Genomic DNA, 15,648 nt, shown 5'->3' on the forward strand with positions numbered 1-15,648 from the left:
GTATAATCCAGATACAATCAACAATTTAATAAAGTTAAAATATGGTGTTAGTAAATATATTTTGATAAATTTTGAAATCTACTTAAAAAGTTAACTATTTTTCTATTATATATAAAAAATTATTATACATATAAAACATTATCAAGTCTGGTCAAGCCCATAAGTCGCATTCCCATAACGACAACCTAAATATATATGATAAGAAAGGAGACAAGAAAACAGCAAACAGGAGTGCGTCTTCTCCCCAAGCTGCTTCTCTTCCCCATCTTTCTCCATAGTTCTTCATTAGTTCTTCATTAGAGAGCTCACTTTCTACATTATTTACTATCAAAATAATCGGCTCTTTGTCTTGTCTTAAATGGGGTGAACTGACCCAACACCACCACAATTTCTGTTTTATCTAATCTTTCCATCAATAATTGATGCAGTGAATGTGGATTGACTCTCAATCTACGGTGAATTAAAATCTATACTAGGCATGAGCTACGGGGAGTTAAGATCTGAAGCAGGTCAGTTCTCCCCCCCCCCATCTATTATTGGCATCAAATGTGTGATGTCGAAGTATCATATATCAACATTTTTGGCGAGAGCCATTTTTAGTTGCCTTTTGAGGCCAGCTATTAAGCTCCATTATGTCAGCTATATATTAAAATGCCTATTCATTAGCTTCATTATTTGAGCTTTTTCAAGCTGCTAGCCGAGTGTCTTCTTTTTAAAGAAGTGGGGAGAGACTTGGGGGTTTGTGAACCCCTCGTCATGTGATCTGTAGTTTGGCACCTCTATAAAAGCCGCATATGCGAGGTTTGCACAAATAGGGCATTTTTCTCCTTTCCATGTCTTTTTTTAAATAAATAAAAGAAACATTATGAACACCCCCTTCATTTGACAGCCCCTCGCCATGCATAATAATAATAACAATATTAAGCCCTTGCACTTTACCATATTTGCTCTTTGCAAGCTGTGTCTATTTAGTATAACTAACTCACTGGCGAGGGGTATTGGCGAGCTTCGTCTATTAATATGTTTATTGCTCTTTGCGAGCCGTGTGCATGCTTCTTGCACCTTGGCTCTAGTTTGGCTAAGCACCTCGCCAAGTGTTAAATAATAAAGTATATGTATTTCGAAGATGTGAGTTTTGTATGTCAGCTCTATCATTTATACTAGCAAGCTCACCATGCGAGGTGTCCACCCAAGGAGAGTTGTTAAACCCCTTATTTTTAGGTGTGAAACCCTCCGAGGGGTGCGTACATATGGTGCATTTACATACACGCATTATATTATTAAAAAAAGGGGTCTGAGCTGTTTGTGGGTTTGAACCCCTCGGCTTTTGGGGATATAAATCCCTCGCATAGTCGGCAATTCAACCTGCATATATATAGAGAGGTATATTAGAGCAGTTCGAGGGGTTAATTCATGTATATATTACATTTTATATATAAATATGTATAAGCACCACCTGAGTTTGACCCCTCGAAAGTGATGCACAAGCATGAATATTAAAAATATGTTAAATATTAAGGGTGCGTTTGTTTGGTGTAAAATGTTTTCCGGAAAACATTTTACTTAATTTCCGGTGTTTGTTTGGGGGAAAATGAATTCCTTTAAGAAAACATTTTCCGAAACACGGTAAAATCAAAGCCATTCCTCCGGAAAATGTCTTACCAATTTCTAAGCCGTAAGACATTTTCCATTCTCTTCTAAGCAGCAGTGGTTTTCCCTTCCTCAAAGCTTCCGCCTCTCCTCCTCATCTCTACCTCGCCATCTCTGTCTCTCAGCTTCGTCTTCCTTCTCCATCTTTCTGCTCCATAGATCTGTCGGTGAGTCACTCAAAAGCTTAAAATTGAAATGGAGTTATTGTTTATTGTTAAACCATGGAGGAATTTTATGAGTTTACAGCTTAAAATTGGTGGTTTTTGCTAGATTTTCCAGAAATCGGAAAAGGATGAAAACTCATCCTCTTCTTCCCTACACCACTCGACCCCCACTTATTCACTAAGGGAAGCTTTCCCTTTTAATTTTCTTGCTATTTTCTCTATAAAAATCTCAACATTTCCTTTCAGGTTTTTTTAACAAAACAAACTCATTGTTATATTTCTACCTTCAAAGCTTCAGTTTTTAGCTAAGGTTTTTTTTTTCAGCGATAAACTATTTTTTTGCTAATGTTGTTGGAATGGTATATAGGTTGTTCTTAATATTTCCTTAAATATACTATGATATTCTGAATGCCGTGGGTCTTATTTACTGGAATAAATTGTTAATGCTTTTATTCCTTTGCATTATAATTGATTCCATGGTTTAGTTTTAGCATTGAGTTAATGGATTAAAAGGAAGTATTGAGGTGATTATCCTTACTGTTAAGTTTTTGTTTAAAAATGTCAAATAGAGAGACTTTATGCTTGAGATTTGATCTTTTATTTCTTGAATATTAAAAATTGTTAGCAGCTCATATATAAAGACTTTATGCTTGAGAAACAAACCAATCAAAAATTCCAATAAGACTTTCAGTTCAATCCAAATTTCCTTAGAAAATTCAATGTTAAAATAAGTTTGACTACTAGAAGATCTCTGCCATTATGCTGATTATTAAATACCTTTTTATATGACTATTTTAATGGAATAAGCTATTGTAATTGGTTGCAACGATGTAGGAATTTTGATGGTTAAACGATGTAGGAATTTTGTGGGTTTACAGCTTAAAAAATTGGTGGTTTCAATTGGATGGGGTTATTCTTCAAAATGGACATAAAATTTTTTACTTTTTCATAAATAAGTACTAGGTTAGTTTGGTTAAACTAAGACCTGATTTGGTTAGTTTGGCTTGCAACTTTGGTAAGAAAAACAAGTGCTTTAATTATATATATTATGCATATGTTTTTCAGTTTTTTATTACAGTAATAATATGAGCCATGTATATGTATGTATATACTGTTGGAGGAGTCAAGACCGCAGGAAGAAGTATAGCATTTATCAGTGGGTGAAAACACAAATGGGGACCATCCTTTTAGAAAGAAAGAAAAAACTGATGAAATACTAATGCACATTGGATATTCATGAATTTGATTAACTACTGCAGATATAATGGTGCATAATGGTATTTGTTTTTGCAAATTACTGATTTGCTTCAGTTTGTTTCAGTGTCAAATTTCTGTTAATGTATATCTTTGTTGAACTTTGGTAAAGGTTTTGACATGTTTTAAGTATATATTACATGTTGCAAATTTTTGCCTGATGATATGGTCTGAGATCTTATATTTTGGACTCGTTTTCATATGCCAATTGTTTGTGAAATGAGTTGGTAACATGCTGAACATGTTTAAGAGCATGTAGGAGACCATTAGCATATCTTGAAATTCTATTTTCTGCACTTCTACTCTTTTGTCTCGAGACTATAAGAACATTTTATTGCATTTTTTGGCGGAGGTCTAGAGACACTATTGAGACAAGGTCATGGAGGAAGATAGAAAATATGTACCCTGGTCGCGATGCAGGTACGTTTCATCCTGCTATGCGTTCACCTCCTTTAGTTGCTGTTGTAAATAATCAGCTTTACTCTGCTGATCAAGCAACTAATGAAGTTAAGAAATATGATAAGGTTAATAACTCATGGAGTGTTGTGAAGAGACTACCTGTGAGGGCGGACTCTTCCTACGGTTGGGGGCTGGCATTTAAAGCATGCGGAAACAGTTTACTAGTAGTAGGAGCTGGAGGTCATGAAGGGCATGATGATGGAGTAATTGTTCTGCATTCTTGGAATCCAGAAGAGGGAAACAGGGATGGACAAGAGTGGAATGTGCTTGCTGTCAAGGCACGGGCAGGTGCTTTTGTGTATAATTGTGCGGTAATGGGCTGTTAATGAGAGTTGCCGCATCTTTGGTGCAAACATTGACATCTGGAAGACCAAGATCAACGATCCTCTATCTGTTATAATTTTTATTGTCTCAGTATCATTAATTTTATTGTTCTTTTTCCCATTTTATGATTCAGAAGAATAATTGACCTCGAATCAATTTCTTAAAGTTATCAGCCGATTGTGTTGATCCCTCTATTGTAAGCATTAACCTCAAACTAAGTAATGACTGGTTCCATTTATCTTGTACTTTGGCATTGAATTCATTTCTCGTAATTGCTTTTATGCTGAGCGTAATTTCATCAGGAGATCACTACAATTGATTCACTACTAATTAGTAAATTTTGGAAGTAGTTTGCAATGCTTTTATATTTTAATAATTGAGTATTATTATATATTTAATTTGATTTATTTATAAATAAATTATTGCAATATATGTAAAAACAATTTAAAATATAAAAATTTATTAATATATATTAATATATGTAAAAACAATTTTTCCGGAAAATATTTTCAGGAAATCTGCCAAACAGCAGAAAATATTTTACACAGATTCAATCAAACACCAGAAAATATTTTCCAGTCAATCATTTTACAGAAAAGTAAAATATTTTCTAGAAATCATTTTACGGAAAACATTTTACTGGTAATCAAACGGACCCTAAAAAGAAGAAAAACAACGAGCTGTGTAAAAGAGGGGTTTAACCCCGAGGAGTTCGCAGGGTCAACACTGATCCGATTCTAAAAACAAGATCTTATCATTGAAATTGGTGTCAAACTTTTTGAATAGCTCTTTAATTCCTTGGTGTTTGATTTGAGTAAATTTTTCTAATAAGATCACATTGGAGATTGAATGAATAATGATGTTTTTGAAAGACAACTGAAGAAACAGTAAACATAGTTTGTTTTATTAATTATAGTTGGATTCAAATTCAATTAAAATATACAAAACTTAGAACTAACCGATGATCGAAATTATGAAGAAAAAGAAACAACGATTTCAAATTATGAAGAAAAAGAAACAACGATTTCAAAACAGATAAAAAAATCATGTTAGTGGTTTATATATATTGAAAAAATGGAAAATCTATCGAATATGAAACTATAAGTTAAAAAAATCATGGAATTAAACACAATTTGCCACGATTTCTTTTACAGATCCCTTCAAGCTTGAGAACCTATTTATTTTCTGATCCTCCATTTGTTTCATTTTTTATTTTTTGGTTAAAATAAATTTCGAGTTATTTAATATAAGGTCCCTTCTATTATTTGAAATAAAAAATTTCTAATAAAAAGTGACACATAACACCCTACAATTGGACCACATATCCTAATAAATTACCATATTGATAAATAATATAAAATTAAATTATCAAAATAAACATTTTCAAAGTAGATGTATCGTATTAAAAGATATGATAAAATACAAGGACCACATATTTCATTATTCATTTTTCTTTTTAGCCCTCTGAATCTCATGTGCCAAATCATAAACAATCAAGAGAGAGAAAGAGAAAAAAAACAGCTAACTGCCAAACATTAAGGGCAAAACATCTACAATACCTTCAAAATATTTGTTTTTACATATGTTATACATATGTTATAAATATAAACAACATAAATATTTGTCGACTTTATATTAACTCGATTGACATTAATATTGTGGTCAATACAGGAGGATGTGAATTTGAAGGTGCTCACGTATGTTTATCCTAATTAAACCATTCCATTTGCAAATTCTAGACAGTTAAAGCGAAGATTATGGTATCAAGAGACTCCCGTTTAGATTGAAACCTTATTTGACAACAGAGATAACAAATCAGAACAATAAAAGTGATATCAGCATCCTTACCAATGGGAGGAAATTATTTCTCCTCTTAGTTTTGGAGGTGTTGGGCTTCTAGCATTGATTGTGATGTCGTGAAAACTTAGTGATGAAAGGTGATTGAGGAGAACTTATTAGGTAGATCCTTCTTACCACATCAACCATGATCCCTATCCAATAATATATTGACGCCACGAAAACATTACCTAGTACACTAATTTTTAGCCTATTACTCTTTTCTCTTCCAACCATCTACAACTTTTTTTCCCAAATTTTGAATGATGAAGAAAGCATTTAAGCATATCTTTGTTTTTCTGCATCTCGTCAAAACCTCAATTTTTTTCTTGCCAATTCCTTACAAATTTGATGGTAAAGGTTATATTCAACTTAAAGAAAAAAAAAAGTTTTCATTTTTTCTATGATTCCTAATTTTTTTTATAAAAGATACGAATTTTCTCTAATATAATTACCTTCCTTTTTCGTCTATAACTTCGTTATTTTCCAACCCCTAAAATTTCCTTTTTGAAAATTTGAAATAGATCTCTACAATAATTTAAACTTGAATCTCATCATCCAAACAATTAGTAATTTCATTGAGTGTTGTAACTTAATTTTTATCTATTTTTTTATTTTATTAAATAGTTGCTTCAACTAATCTTCTCCTGGAAACATAAAGAAGATTGTTCAAAAGCACATATATTTTGATTTGTAGTTTATTTCAATAGATTGTTCAAAAGTCGAAAAGCTTTTATAATTTTGAATCAAATTTATTTATTATTAATTAATTAAATATATTCATTGGACTCATTAACTCTACTTGTACCTTCATGAGTGACTTCAAGTTTGTCTCATATTTTCTTGGCATTGTCATACAAAGAGACTCTATTATATTCATTGGGGCCAAGGACACAAAATAGAGTGTACATAGCTTTGCCATTTAGTTGCACCATCTTGATATCAACTTCATCCCACTTATTTTCCTTCTTGGTGACAATGACACCGTCAACTTTCTTCCTTGGAATGGATGGTCCAATTGCAATCACCATCCATACTTCATAGTCCTTTGTTTAGATGAATAGTTTCATTTTTGTCCTCCAATATGAGTAGTTAGTGTCATTGAATAAAGGAGGTCTCATGGTATGACTTTCTTCCAACATGGTAGAATTTTTCTCCAACACCATGAGACAAAATTTTTGGTTTCTTGCTTTTTAAGGATCTTTTCTCTTGGTTATTATATAGTATTTAAAGATCAAGTTCTAATACCAATTGTTAAGCTTGATAATCACTTAGAGGGTGGTAAATTGGTGTTTTTAAAAACTTTAAAGAAATATGGCAGATAAAAGAGACTCAAGAATTTATAGTGGTTTGACCCCAATTGCCCACCTTCACCATCTTATCTTACCACAACTAAGGATTTCTCAAATTCACTAAATTTTAACCTTTCAAGGACAAGGTTCCTGTAAAAAACACTATCTTTTCACTAGGTAAAATAGAGTCAAAATCTTAAGCAATCTCTTACAAAGATGAGATATAAGAATAAAGACTAAAAATACCTCTCAAAGTAAGATATTACAATGATAAAGCTCACTCAATAATAATACAATACTTGAAAAGAATAAGAAAGATGGTTACTCAAGTGTGTATAAAAAACAAGAAGAATATTAATGAAAATATTGGATTTTAGTGCTATTGACTTTACACACTTGTTTCTTGTCTTCAACGTGAAGCTATTGACTTGTATTTATATCGTCTAACAACCTTGGAGCTGTTTGGAGACATTAGGAGTAAATAGAGTCGTTGCTACAATTGATTCGTGCATTTATTACAGACTGTAGACCACTTGTATCGGTACAAGTTGACTTGTGCCAATAAAAACCTTGAAAATTATGATCGTTGGAGCCACGTATATCGATAAAAGTCCACCTGTATCAATAGAAGTTTGAGGGTTTCAATGGTGCAGACTTGTACTGATAGTTGTATTGGGTGCAAGGGAGACCAAAGATTGCTCATTAGCCTGTTTGTATCTGTAGAAGTCTATTGCTTGGCTTGGAGTGTAACACCTTGAAAATTTTTACAGTAAGATATTATCCTTAATATAGTAAAATAAGGAAATAAAGTGACAAGAAGAGGAAAAATTGAGTTGTGCCACTGGGAAGTATATTATGACATATTGATTCAAGAAAGGACTAAATTGTAAAAGTGAGAAAAGTTTTATGGCCCAAGAGTAAATACTCAAAATTTGAGGGATTAAAGTGTAAATATGAAAAGTTGAAAGACTAATAGTGCAAATATTTTAAGGGTGAAATGATCTAGAAACTAAGAAAAATTGATGAATTAGGACCAAATTGAATAGGTGAAGAATTATGAGGGACTAAATTGTAATTTTACCAAATTAAGTGATGACTCAAGAATGGAATTTTAAAAGATCACAAAGGGAAAAATGGTCAATTGGAAGAGAGAGAAATCTAGAGATAATGATGATGTTGGAGATATTTTAGATAAATTAAATAAATAAATATTAGTTTATTTATACTTTAAATTGATTTTTAAATATTATTTTATTATTTTATTATTATTTTATTTAGTATATATAAGGAAAGAAAGATGAAGAATCATCATTTAGTCCATTACAATTTAGTCCTTTCACCAAAAATTCATTATTTTTACCTAAAAATTGAAAGAATTTCCATAGCCATCAAGAGAGAAAGATAGTAAGGAGATGATGGGCAGCAAGAATATCAAGTTGGATTCAAGAAATAGAAGCTGGAGGAGAGAGAAAAATCAAGTTAAAGATTGAAGTCAATAAGAAAAGGTAAGAACACCAAGGTTTCAATATATTTTTAAGTTTAATATTGTTGAAAAAGCATGGAATTGATGTTGATTTAGAGTTTTCTTATATATGGTCTTATGTTCTTGTCATGTTAGTGAAGAGAAAATAAGAGAAAGTAATGAAAAATAGTGTAGAGAAAGAAAATAAGGGTGTTATAAACATGGTAAATAATACCTTGCACTAAAACAGTTTTAGACAGCAGCAATAGTCTAAATTGGAAAAATTACCAAAAATTGTGGGAACCGAATTAGAGGTTAAATAAAAAAATTAAATTAAATCTTATTGAGTCTAGTTTCTTATAAAAGAAACGGTGTAAGAAATGAAAATTTAAATTGTGAGATATAGTAAATTTTGTGAGATAAGGTCAGAATGATTTCGGGTTCCTCTGTTCTGACTTTGAAAAATCATTAAAAATTGGAGAAAAATAATTAAGGGCTTAAATTTATATTATTAGAATTCTGAATGAGTCTATTTTCAATAGAAATAAACGAAACATCATTTGAATTCTGTACAATGAGATAATTAATTTTAAGTTAAGAAGGGTCGAAATTGTCAGACAGCGGAATAAGTGTGACTTTAAAGAATAAACTGTACTTATTGGATAAACCAAAAATTCTTAAAATTTTATGGTAAGAATATACATAAGTCTAGTTTCATCGAAAATTAGCGGACTTAATTTCGAGTTCTGTAGCTCAAGATATAAATAATTTAGTGACTATGATGCAAATGGACAGTTTTGAATATACATATAAGTAAATAGTGAAATTATTGATATTGTTATTTGTAGCATGTTATATAAATTAAGGATGTGGAACGGAGAGGAGGATGAGAAAAATATGTATGAATACTCATCTACCATGGCTAATTTGCATGTTTTAGGCTCAGGGACTAAATTGAATAAAAGTAAAATTTTATGGGTAATTTTGTAAAAAAGTTAGAAATGACCAATTTGCATGAAATGGATTATTTTATTATTTAAAATTACAAAATTGAATGAAATTATTAATTTAGCTCAAGATCGGGAAAAAACATGTTTTAAGGATTAAATTGAAAATTGTTGAAATTATGGAAAATTTTGATATTTTATAGAATTCATGGGTTGTTATCAATTTGTTTGAGAATAACAGCTGGAAATAAGGATTAAATTGCAAGAATTTTATTTTTTTAGCCAAAGGATGAAATCGTCATTAATTAAAAAGTTTAAGGGTAAAATGGTAATTTTGTTTAGAGCATCAACTGAATGTATTAGAACGTGAAATAAATGAAAACGACAATCAAATTTCTTTGTAAAGATCCGGATGACTCGAATACGAGACTTGAACGTGGAAAAGAAAAGATATCGGATTAATGAAATTATAAACATGAATAAGTAACGAGGTAAGTTAGTGTAACTTGAATTGTATTTTTAAATGCATGAAATATCGATATAATAAATTACCTGATTTATGTTTATGAAGAAATGGCAAAAGAATAATATTTATCATGACATGTAAATAGGTGATTATCTTTGATACGTTGATACAAGGAAATTAATTAAATTGAGACGAGTAATAAATTCAAGTACAACATATCGAGAAAAATAAGTACGTTAAGGGACAATATGTTTGATTTTAATTGGTTCCAAATATGAACGTTAGATGAAATGAAATATATGATAAATAAATCGGTAACCCCGGTAATGCTCTGTAACTCTATTCCGGTAACGGATTCGGGTTAGGGGCGTTACATGGAGTGCTCTCTGACTTACTTCTACCAGTAGAACTCAACCCAAGAATCGGTACAACTAGGTTATATTGATAGAAGGATTCGTAAGTATCGATAGAAGTCTGGAAGGATTCTTAGGTTGCTCTCTGACTTGGTTCTACTGATACTTATGTGACCATGTATCGGTAGAAGTCTCCCAAAGTTGTAATTTTTTTTAATCAAGATTTTTCAAAGGCATTTTGTAATTTTAAGTTTCTAAATATTTTGAAAATAATGTTAAGAGCTTTATATCAATTGATTGCAAATTTGGCAAAGGGAAATTTATAATTTAACTTTGATATATCAAAACATTTCAAAAACTAGGATAACAATTAATTATTATTTATTTGTTTTATATTCAATAATTTCAAATTAAAAATAATTCGTTATAAAATATTTAATAATTATTAAATTAAATTATAAATTGTATTAAATTCTAATATAATCCTATGTTAAACATAAGATATTGTTCAATTCATATATGTAAGTTTTTTTTTGGAAATTATATTTATATGTACAGTCACAATTGCAATTACAAAAATTATATCCAAATAACAATAACTAGAATTAATCATTATAAAACACGATTAGACTAATAATTAAAATATATCTAGACCTATACTAGAATAAATATAGAGAGAGTTCATTCATCATAACAAAAGCATTAGTTGACTTATAATTAGAATATATCCAAATGTTTATCAAAATAAATCTATACAAAGTTCGCATATAGTGAGACATAAGCTAGAATAAATATAAATTGAAAACCTATACATGATCTACACAAAATGAGACTCGAATTTAGTACCCCAAAGTTACGAGAGCCTTAACCTTACCATTAAGCTAAAGCATTATTGAAAGAAGTCAACTCAATTGAGAGAAATCTATAAAGTTTTATCTATCAAGAGTTGAAGGACCCCTTAATTGATCGATATTGTCTCCAGTGAGAATTTTCTCTTCACAATCTAATGAGAGCCTAAATGCGCCTAAAGAAGTAGTAGATCCACAAATGAAAACAACTCCAATATTTTTATGTAAATACATATTAAATATTTACTTATTTAATTATAATATTAATTTTGAGATATTTTTATATTTTAATCAATTTTTTTCCATTAAAACTTTTAATAATGATAACTAATTAACTTTAGAAAGTTAATATATAATTGAGTTAAATATAAAATTAAAATAAAATTGAAATTAAACATATTATTTATGAAAGAAATCAACTATATTTATTTTTATAGTAAATATTAAACTTTATTATTATATAATTAAATATAGAAATGAATAATAATAGCAAGGGTATAAATTTTTATTTAAAATTTGTTTAATAAATAAATCTCAAATTTACTAGGATTTGAAAAAAATTTCCATATCGGGAAAGACAAAGTAGGCAAGTGCCTTTAATAATAATAATGGAGCTACGAGTCAAATTGAAGTCTTTTAACTCTCTACAACAAAATCCCATCTTCTTTCTATTTACAAACTGATTATCAAAAGCTGTAAAAACTTAATTTTCTTTGTTCTGTCACTTTCCCAAGAAAATCCCTAAAGAAAAGAGAGAAATTTTCTAGGTTTCTTTATTTTTTTGGCTTTTACCATCTATGATCGTCATCAACTCAATTCACCTTCAGGAATGCTTTGCATTGCAGGCCTCCAGGACAGTTGATTTGCTTCGTATTGATTACCGACATTGATCAACTGTTCCAAAACCTGTTGTACTGATAATTCTTTTGTGTCAACCCTACCTAATAACTCCTCCAACTGCTTCTTTGATATCTTCACTTTCACTTCATGAATAGCTGAAGGAGATGCATTCAAACCAATTTCTGGATTATTTACAAGAAGACCCTTTTCTTCGTCACCGTCGTTAGCCGCCGAGGCCGTTGAGCCCCATTTGTCACCGGCCCACCGTGTTGATGATTGATGCTGTTGATGCCGCAAACAATTTCCCATTAAAATGTGCTTTTTTTGGTTAATAGACAAATGGAGGGAGTAAGGACTAAGGGATTGGAATGTTGATAAGCAATGGGTTATATATAAGCATGGGGGACGAAAGGAGGGTAAAAGCTTCAAGCCAAACTAAAATACTGCCCTAAGAGAAAGAAAAATAAACTAAAAAATAAAGTTTACAAAGGAAACTAATAATATGAAAAGTTGTCCTTTAACAAGTGTTTAAGATCTTATTTACGGAGTTAGGATTGTCGTCGTCCTTAACCCTAGGTCAGCCGACGCTCTTGTATTTAACTTTTAATTGTGCGGACCAAAACACTCATGGCTCGAAAGTGTTTCCCATACAGGACCGATGTCTTGACACAGACACTACTGTGTCATGACATCGAAGGCAGTATGCTCAGGTTCGGGCAGCTTCAAGAGTATGTCGCGACACCGAAGGTAGTCTCGAGATTCTTGTATTTTGCTCCCTATGTTGTGATATCAAACTTCCCGTGTTGCAACACAGCGACTAGTATTGAGTTTGTACTCCCTCTGATGGTCTCCTGCACACTTACTAAGTATATTAGCTCACATTTAGGCCTCATTCGGCCCCTAAGGTCAATAAAAGACTCCAAATACACTTTTTATTGTATTTAAACTAAACTATAAAAACTTAACTAAAACATAATGAAAATGCTTATATTCAAGCTCCTCAAGTGTGAAAACTAATTTAATCTGCTACATTGAATTACAATAGATCAAAAGTGCGTATGGGAAACTTTGAGAAACATTTTGGAAGCCGAAAGAGGATATGTGGTAGATTCCTTGGAAGTTTTAAGGTCCTCAATGGGTTAGATCTTTTATTTAGCTTGTGTTCAAGCAGAGGTTGTTGACTAATTTGGAGAGAGTACGTCGGGGATTCGGGAACAATTCGGTGTGTGGAGTTTGTGGGCATAATTTTAAATGTGTTGCATGTTTTTAGGGATTGCACTCTAGCAAGAAACATTTAGAATCTTTCAAATCCCTATGGATTGACATGATAGGTTTTATTTATATAATCTACTGGGTTGGCTTGTTTGGAAACTGATGGCTCTGTCAAATACAAAGATGGTTCTGCTATTGCAAGAGGAATTGTGAGAAACTGAAATAGGGAATAGATCATTGGGGGATTAATAGATTCTTGGGTAGTTGCTCAGTTGAGGCTAAATTATGAGGTATCTTGTATAGGTTAGGGATTTTAATTGATCGGGGCTATGGCATTGTGGCAATCCAAATTGATAATCTTAAGGTGGCTAAAGCCATTCAGGAGAGAACTATAGGAAGATCCAACTCGGCTTTGATTATAAGAATTCGTTATTTGTTGACGCAGCATAGATCATTGGAGTATTTTGTATATTTTTAGAATGGATAATTAGGAGGATGATACTTTGGTCAAGCTGGCACATGAAGGAAGACATGTTTTTCTTTTACATAATATCTACAATTATTTATATTCCCTCTCCAACCTATAAATAAGAAATAATGTGTTTCAGCGTACTTGAACTCACATCCTCTTACCTTGATAATAATATTAAAAAAATTTAATTAAGAAAACTTCAAGGTAAAAAAACTATTAATCATATTTATCCCAATAAATTTACCAAAAATAAAAACATTTTTAGATATGTCCTGAAACTATGTAACTTTCCTTCTAAATATTTTAAATTTACCATCCATCTTTTATTTATGTTTAATATTAGAAGTTATGAAATATCAATTTCATAAAAATAAATTTAAATACTAAGGGTGAGTTAGGATGTGCGTTTACTTGCGGTTAGTGTAAAAATAGCAGTGGCGGTAAGATTAGATACGGTAGCGATACTGTAGTGTGAGATAAAAAGTAAGCTAAACCCAATCGCCGATCCAAACCCACCCTTAATGTGAATGAATGAGAGGAATGTTGAGATAAATTAAACAAGGAGTCAAATATTACCTAAAATTAAAAGGGATGGATTTTTTTTTTGGTAAAAAGTTGGTGGGTTAAAGGTTTCATTGAAGTAATTGGTCGTATATTTATTGTGTTATAATTATATTTAAATTTTCTTCATAGATTACTAATTTGTATTTTATAGAAATTTTTTCATTTTCATATATTTGTTTCACATTTGTGTTTTCTTTCATGTAGTCTCCTGCTTTAATTATTGTTTAGTATTACGTTCATGTTTGCGAACATATTATGGTGAATGGGGAATCCAGGGGTTGGGATTAAAATGAAAAAAAAATTATTTAATTTTTTATAATTTATAAAATTTTAAATTATTAATGGTAAAAAAAATATTTTAATTTTTTAAAAATAATAAAAATTTAATTTTATTCTTTAAAAATTATAAAAATATAAACTATTAAAATAAAAAATTATATTTTTACTATTATAAAAAAATATACAATTTAATTCTACTCTCCCAAAAATTTTTTTTTACTACACCCATGTTAATGTTTGAAGTTGTGAAGTCTACTCCTAACCTTCAAGGACATAGAAAGTAGGCAAGTCAACGCCCTAGCCCCCTCCTCTTCATATTCTCTTTAAAAAAATTAATTTTTATATTTTTATATTTAAAAAATAATTTAAACTGTTTTAATATAATATAAAAAAATTAATTCAGTTCCCTAAATTTATTTTTAATTTCAATTAAATCTTCTAAAATTTTTAAAAATTCTAATTAATCCTCTCAAAATATTTGAAGATTTTAACTAAAACTATTAAAATTTCTAAAAGATTTATTTAAACTATACAAAATTTAATCCGTCACTTTTATCAATGACTATATTAAATATATCACCAATAACTTAAAAATGATTTTAAAATTCATTGCAAATAAATATAATTATTATATATTTTAATGGATCACATCTGACGTGGATCAAATACTAATCGTTTTCTTTTTTATTCTTGAAAATTTGCATGCTTTTTTTTTCTCTCTATGGGCTTGATATTTGAGAGAGGAACTTCTTGTTTGGGTCTAAGGAAAACAAAAAGGAGAACCAAGATTTGATTTGGTGTTTTTTTTTTATTTTTAATAGAAACAAGATTTAATTGGGCTATGCAAATACCCAATATGATCTATAGGAAAATTAAAATAATCTCTTATTATTATACATGGTAGTTTGAAATAGATTCAATTGATTATACAAACTGATTGAATCGAGAATCGAGTATCGGTCTAGAAAAAGAAATTAGATCAATTGGCTCAAGAATTGGTATGAATTGATTGAACTAGGCAATTAAATTAAATTTTTTGTTTTTAAAATATTTTTTAATGATTTAATTAATCAAACTAAATTAACCTATTAGACTGATTAGACCCACCAACCAATTAAATCGACGAAAAATAATCTAATTTGTTGGACTATGATTCTAAAAATCTTATTATTAGCCTAGCAGGCTAGCACATACTCAAAAGAGAACTACCCCTGAGGCTTAGCCCA

The 15,648-nt window shown here is 30.3% G+C and overlaps 1 protein-coding gene and 1 long non-coding RNA gene across 2 annotated transcripts; one reads left to right on the forward strand and one right to left on the reverse strand.

Annotated features, from left to right (window-relative positions):
- The first annotated feature begins 661 nt into the window (after positions 1-661).
- On the forward strand, positions 662-3,455 carry LOC107944925 (uncharacterized). Its single transcript, XR_005901009.1, has 2 exons — positions 662-1,817; positions 2,935-3,455. It is a non-coding gene; the product is annotated as an uncharacterized lncRNA (long non-coding RNA).
- Positions 3,456-11,729: 8,274 nt separating this feature from the next.
- LOC107917694 (uncharacterized) lies at positions 11,730-12,254 on the reverse strand. The gene has a single exon (XM_016846980.2). The coding sequence runs from the start codon at positions 12,202-12,204 to the stop codon at positions 11,863-11,865; it is 342 nt and encodes a 113-aa protein (XP_016702469.1). The 5' UTR covers positions 12,205-12,254; the 3' UTR covers positions 11,730-11,862.
- Positions 12,255-15,648: the final 3,394 nt, after the last annotated feature.

This window comes from Gossypium hirsutum, chromosome A01, assembly GCF_007990345.1.
Source record: "Gossypium hirsutum isolate 1008001.06 chromosome A01, Gossypium_hirsutum_v2.1, whole genome shotgun sequence".
NCBI lineage: Eukaryota > Viridiplantae > Streptophyta > Magnoliopsida > Malvales > Malvaceae > Gossypium > Gossypium hirsutum.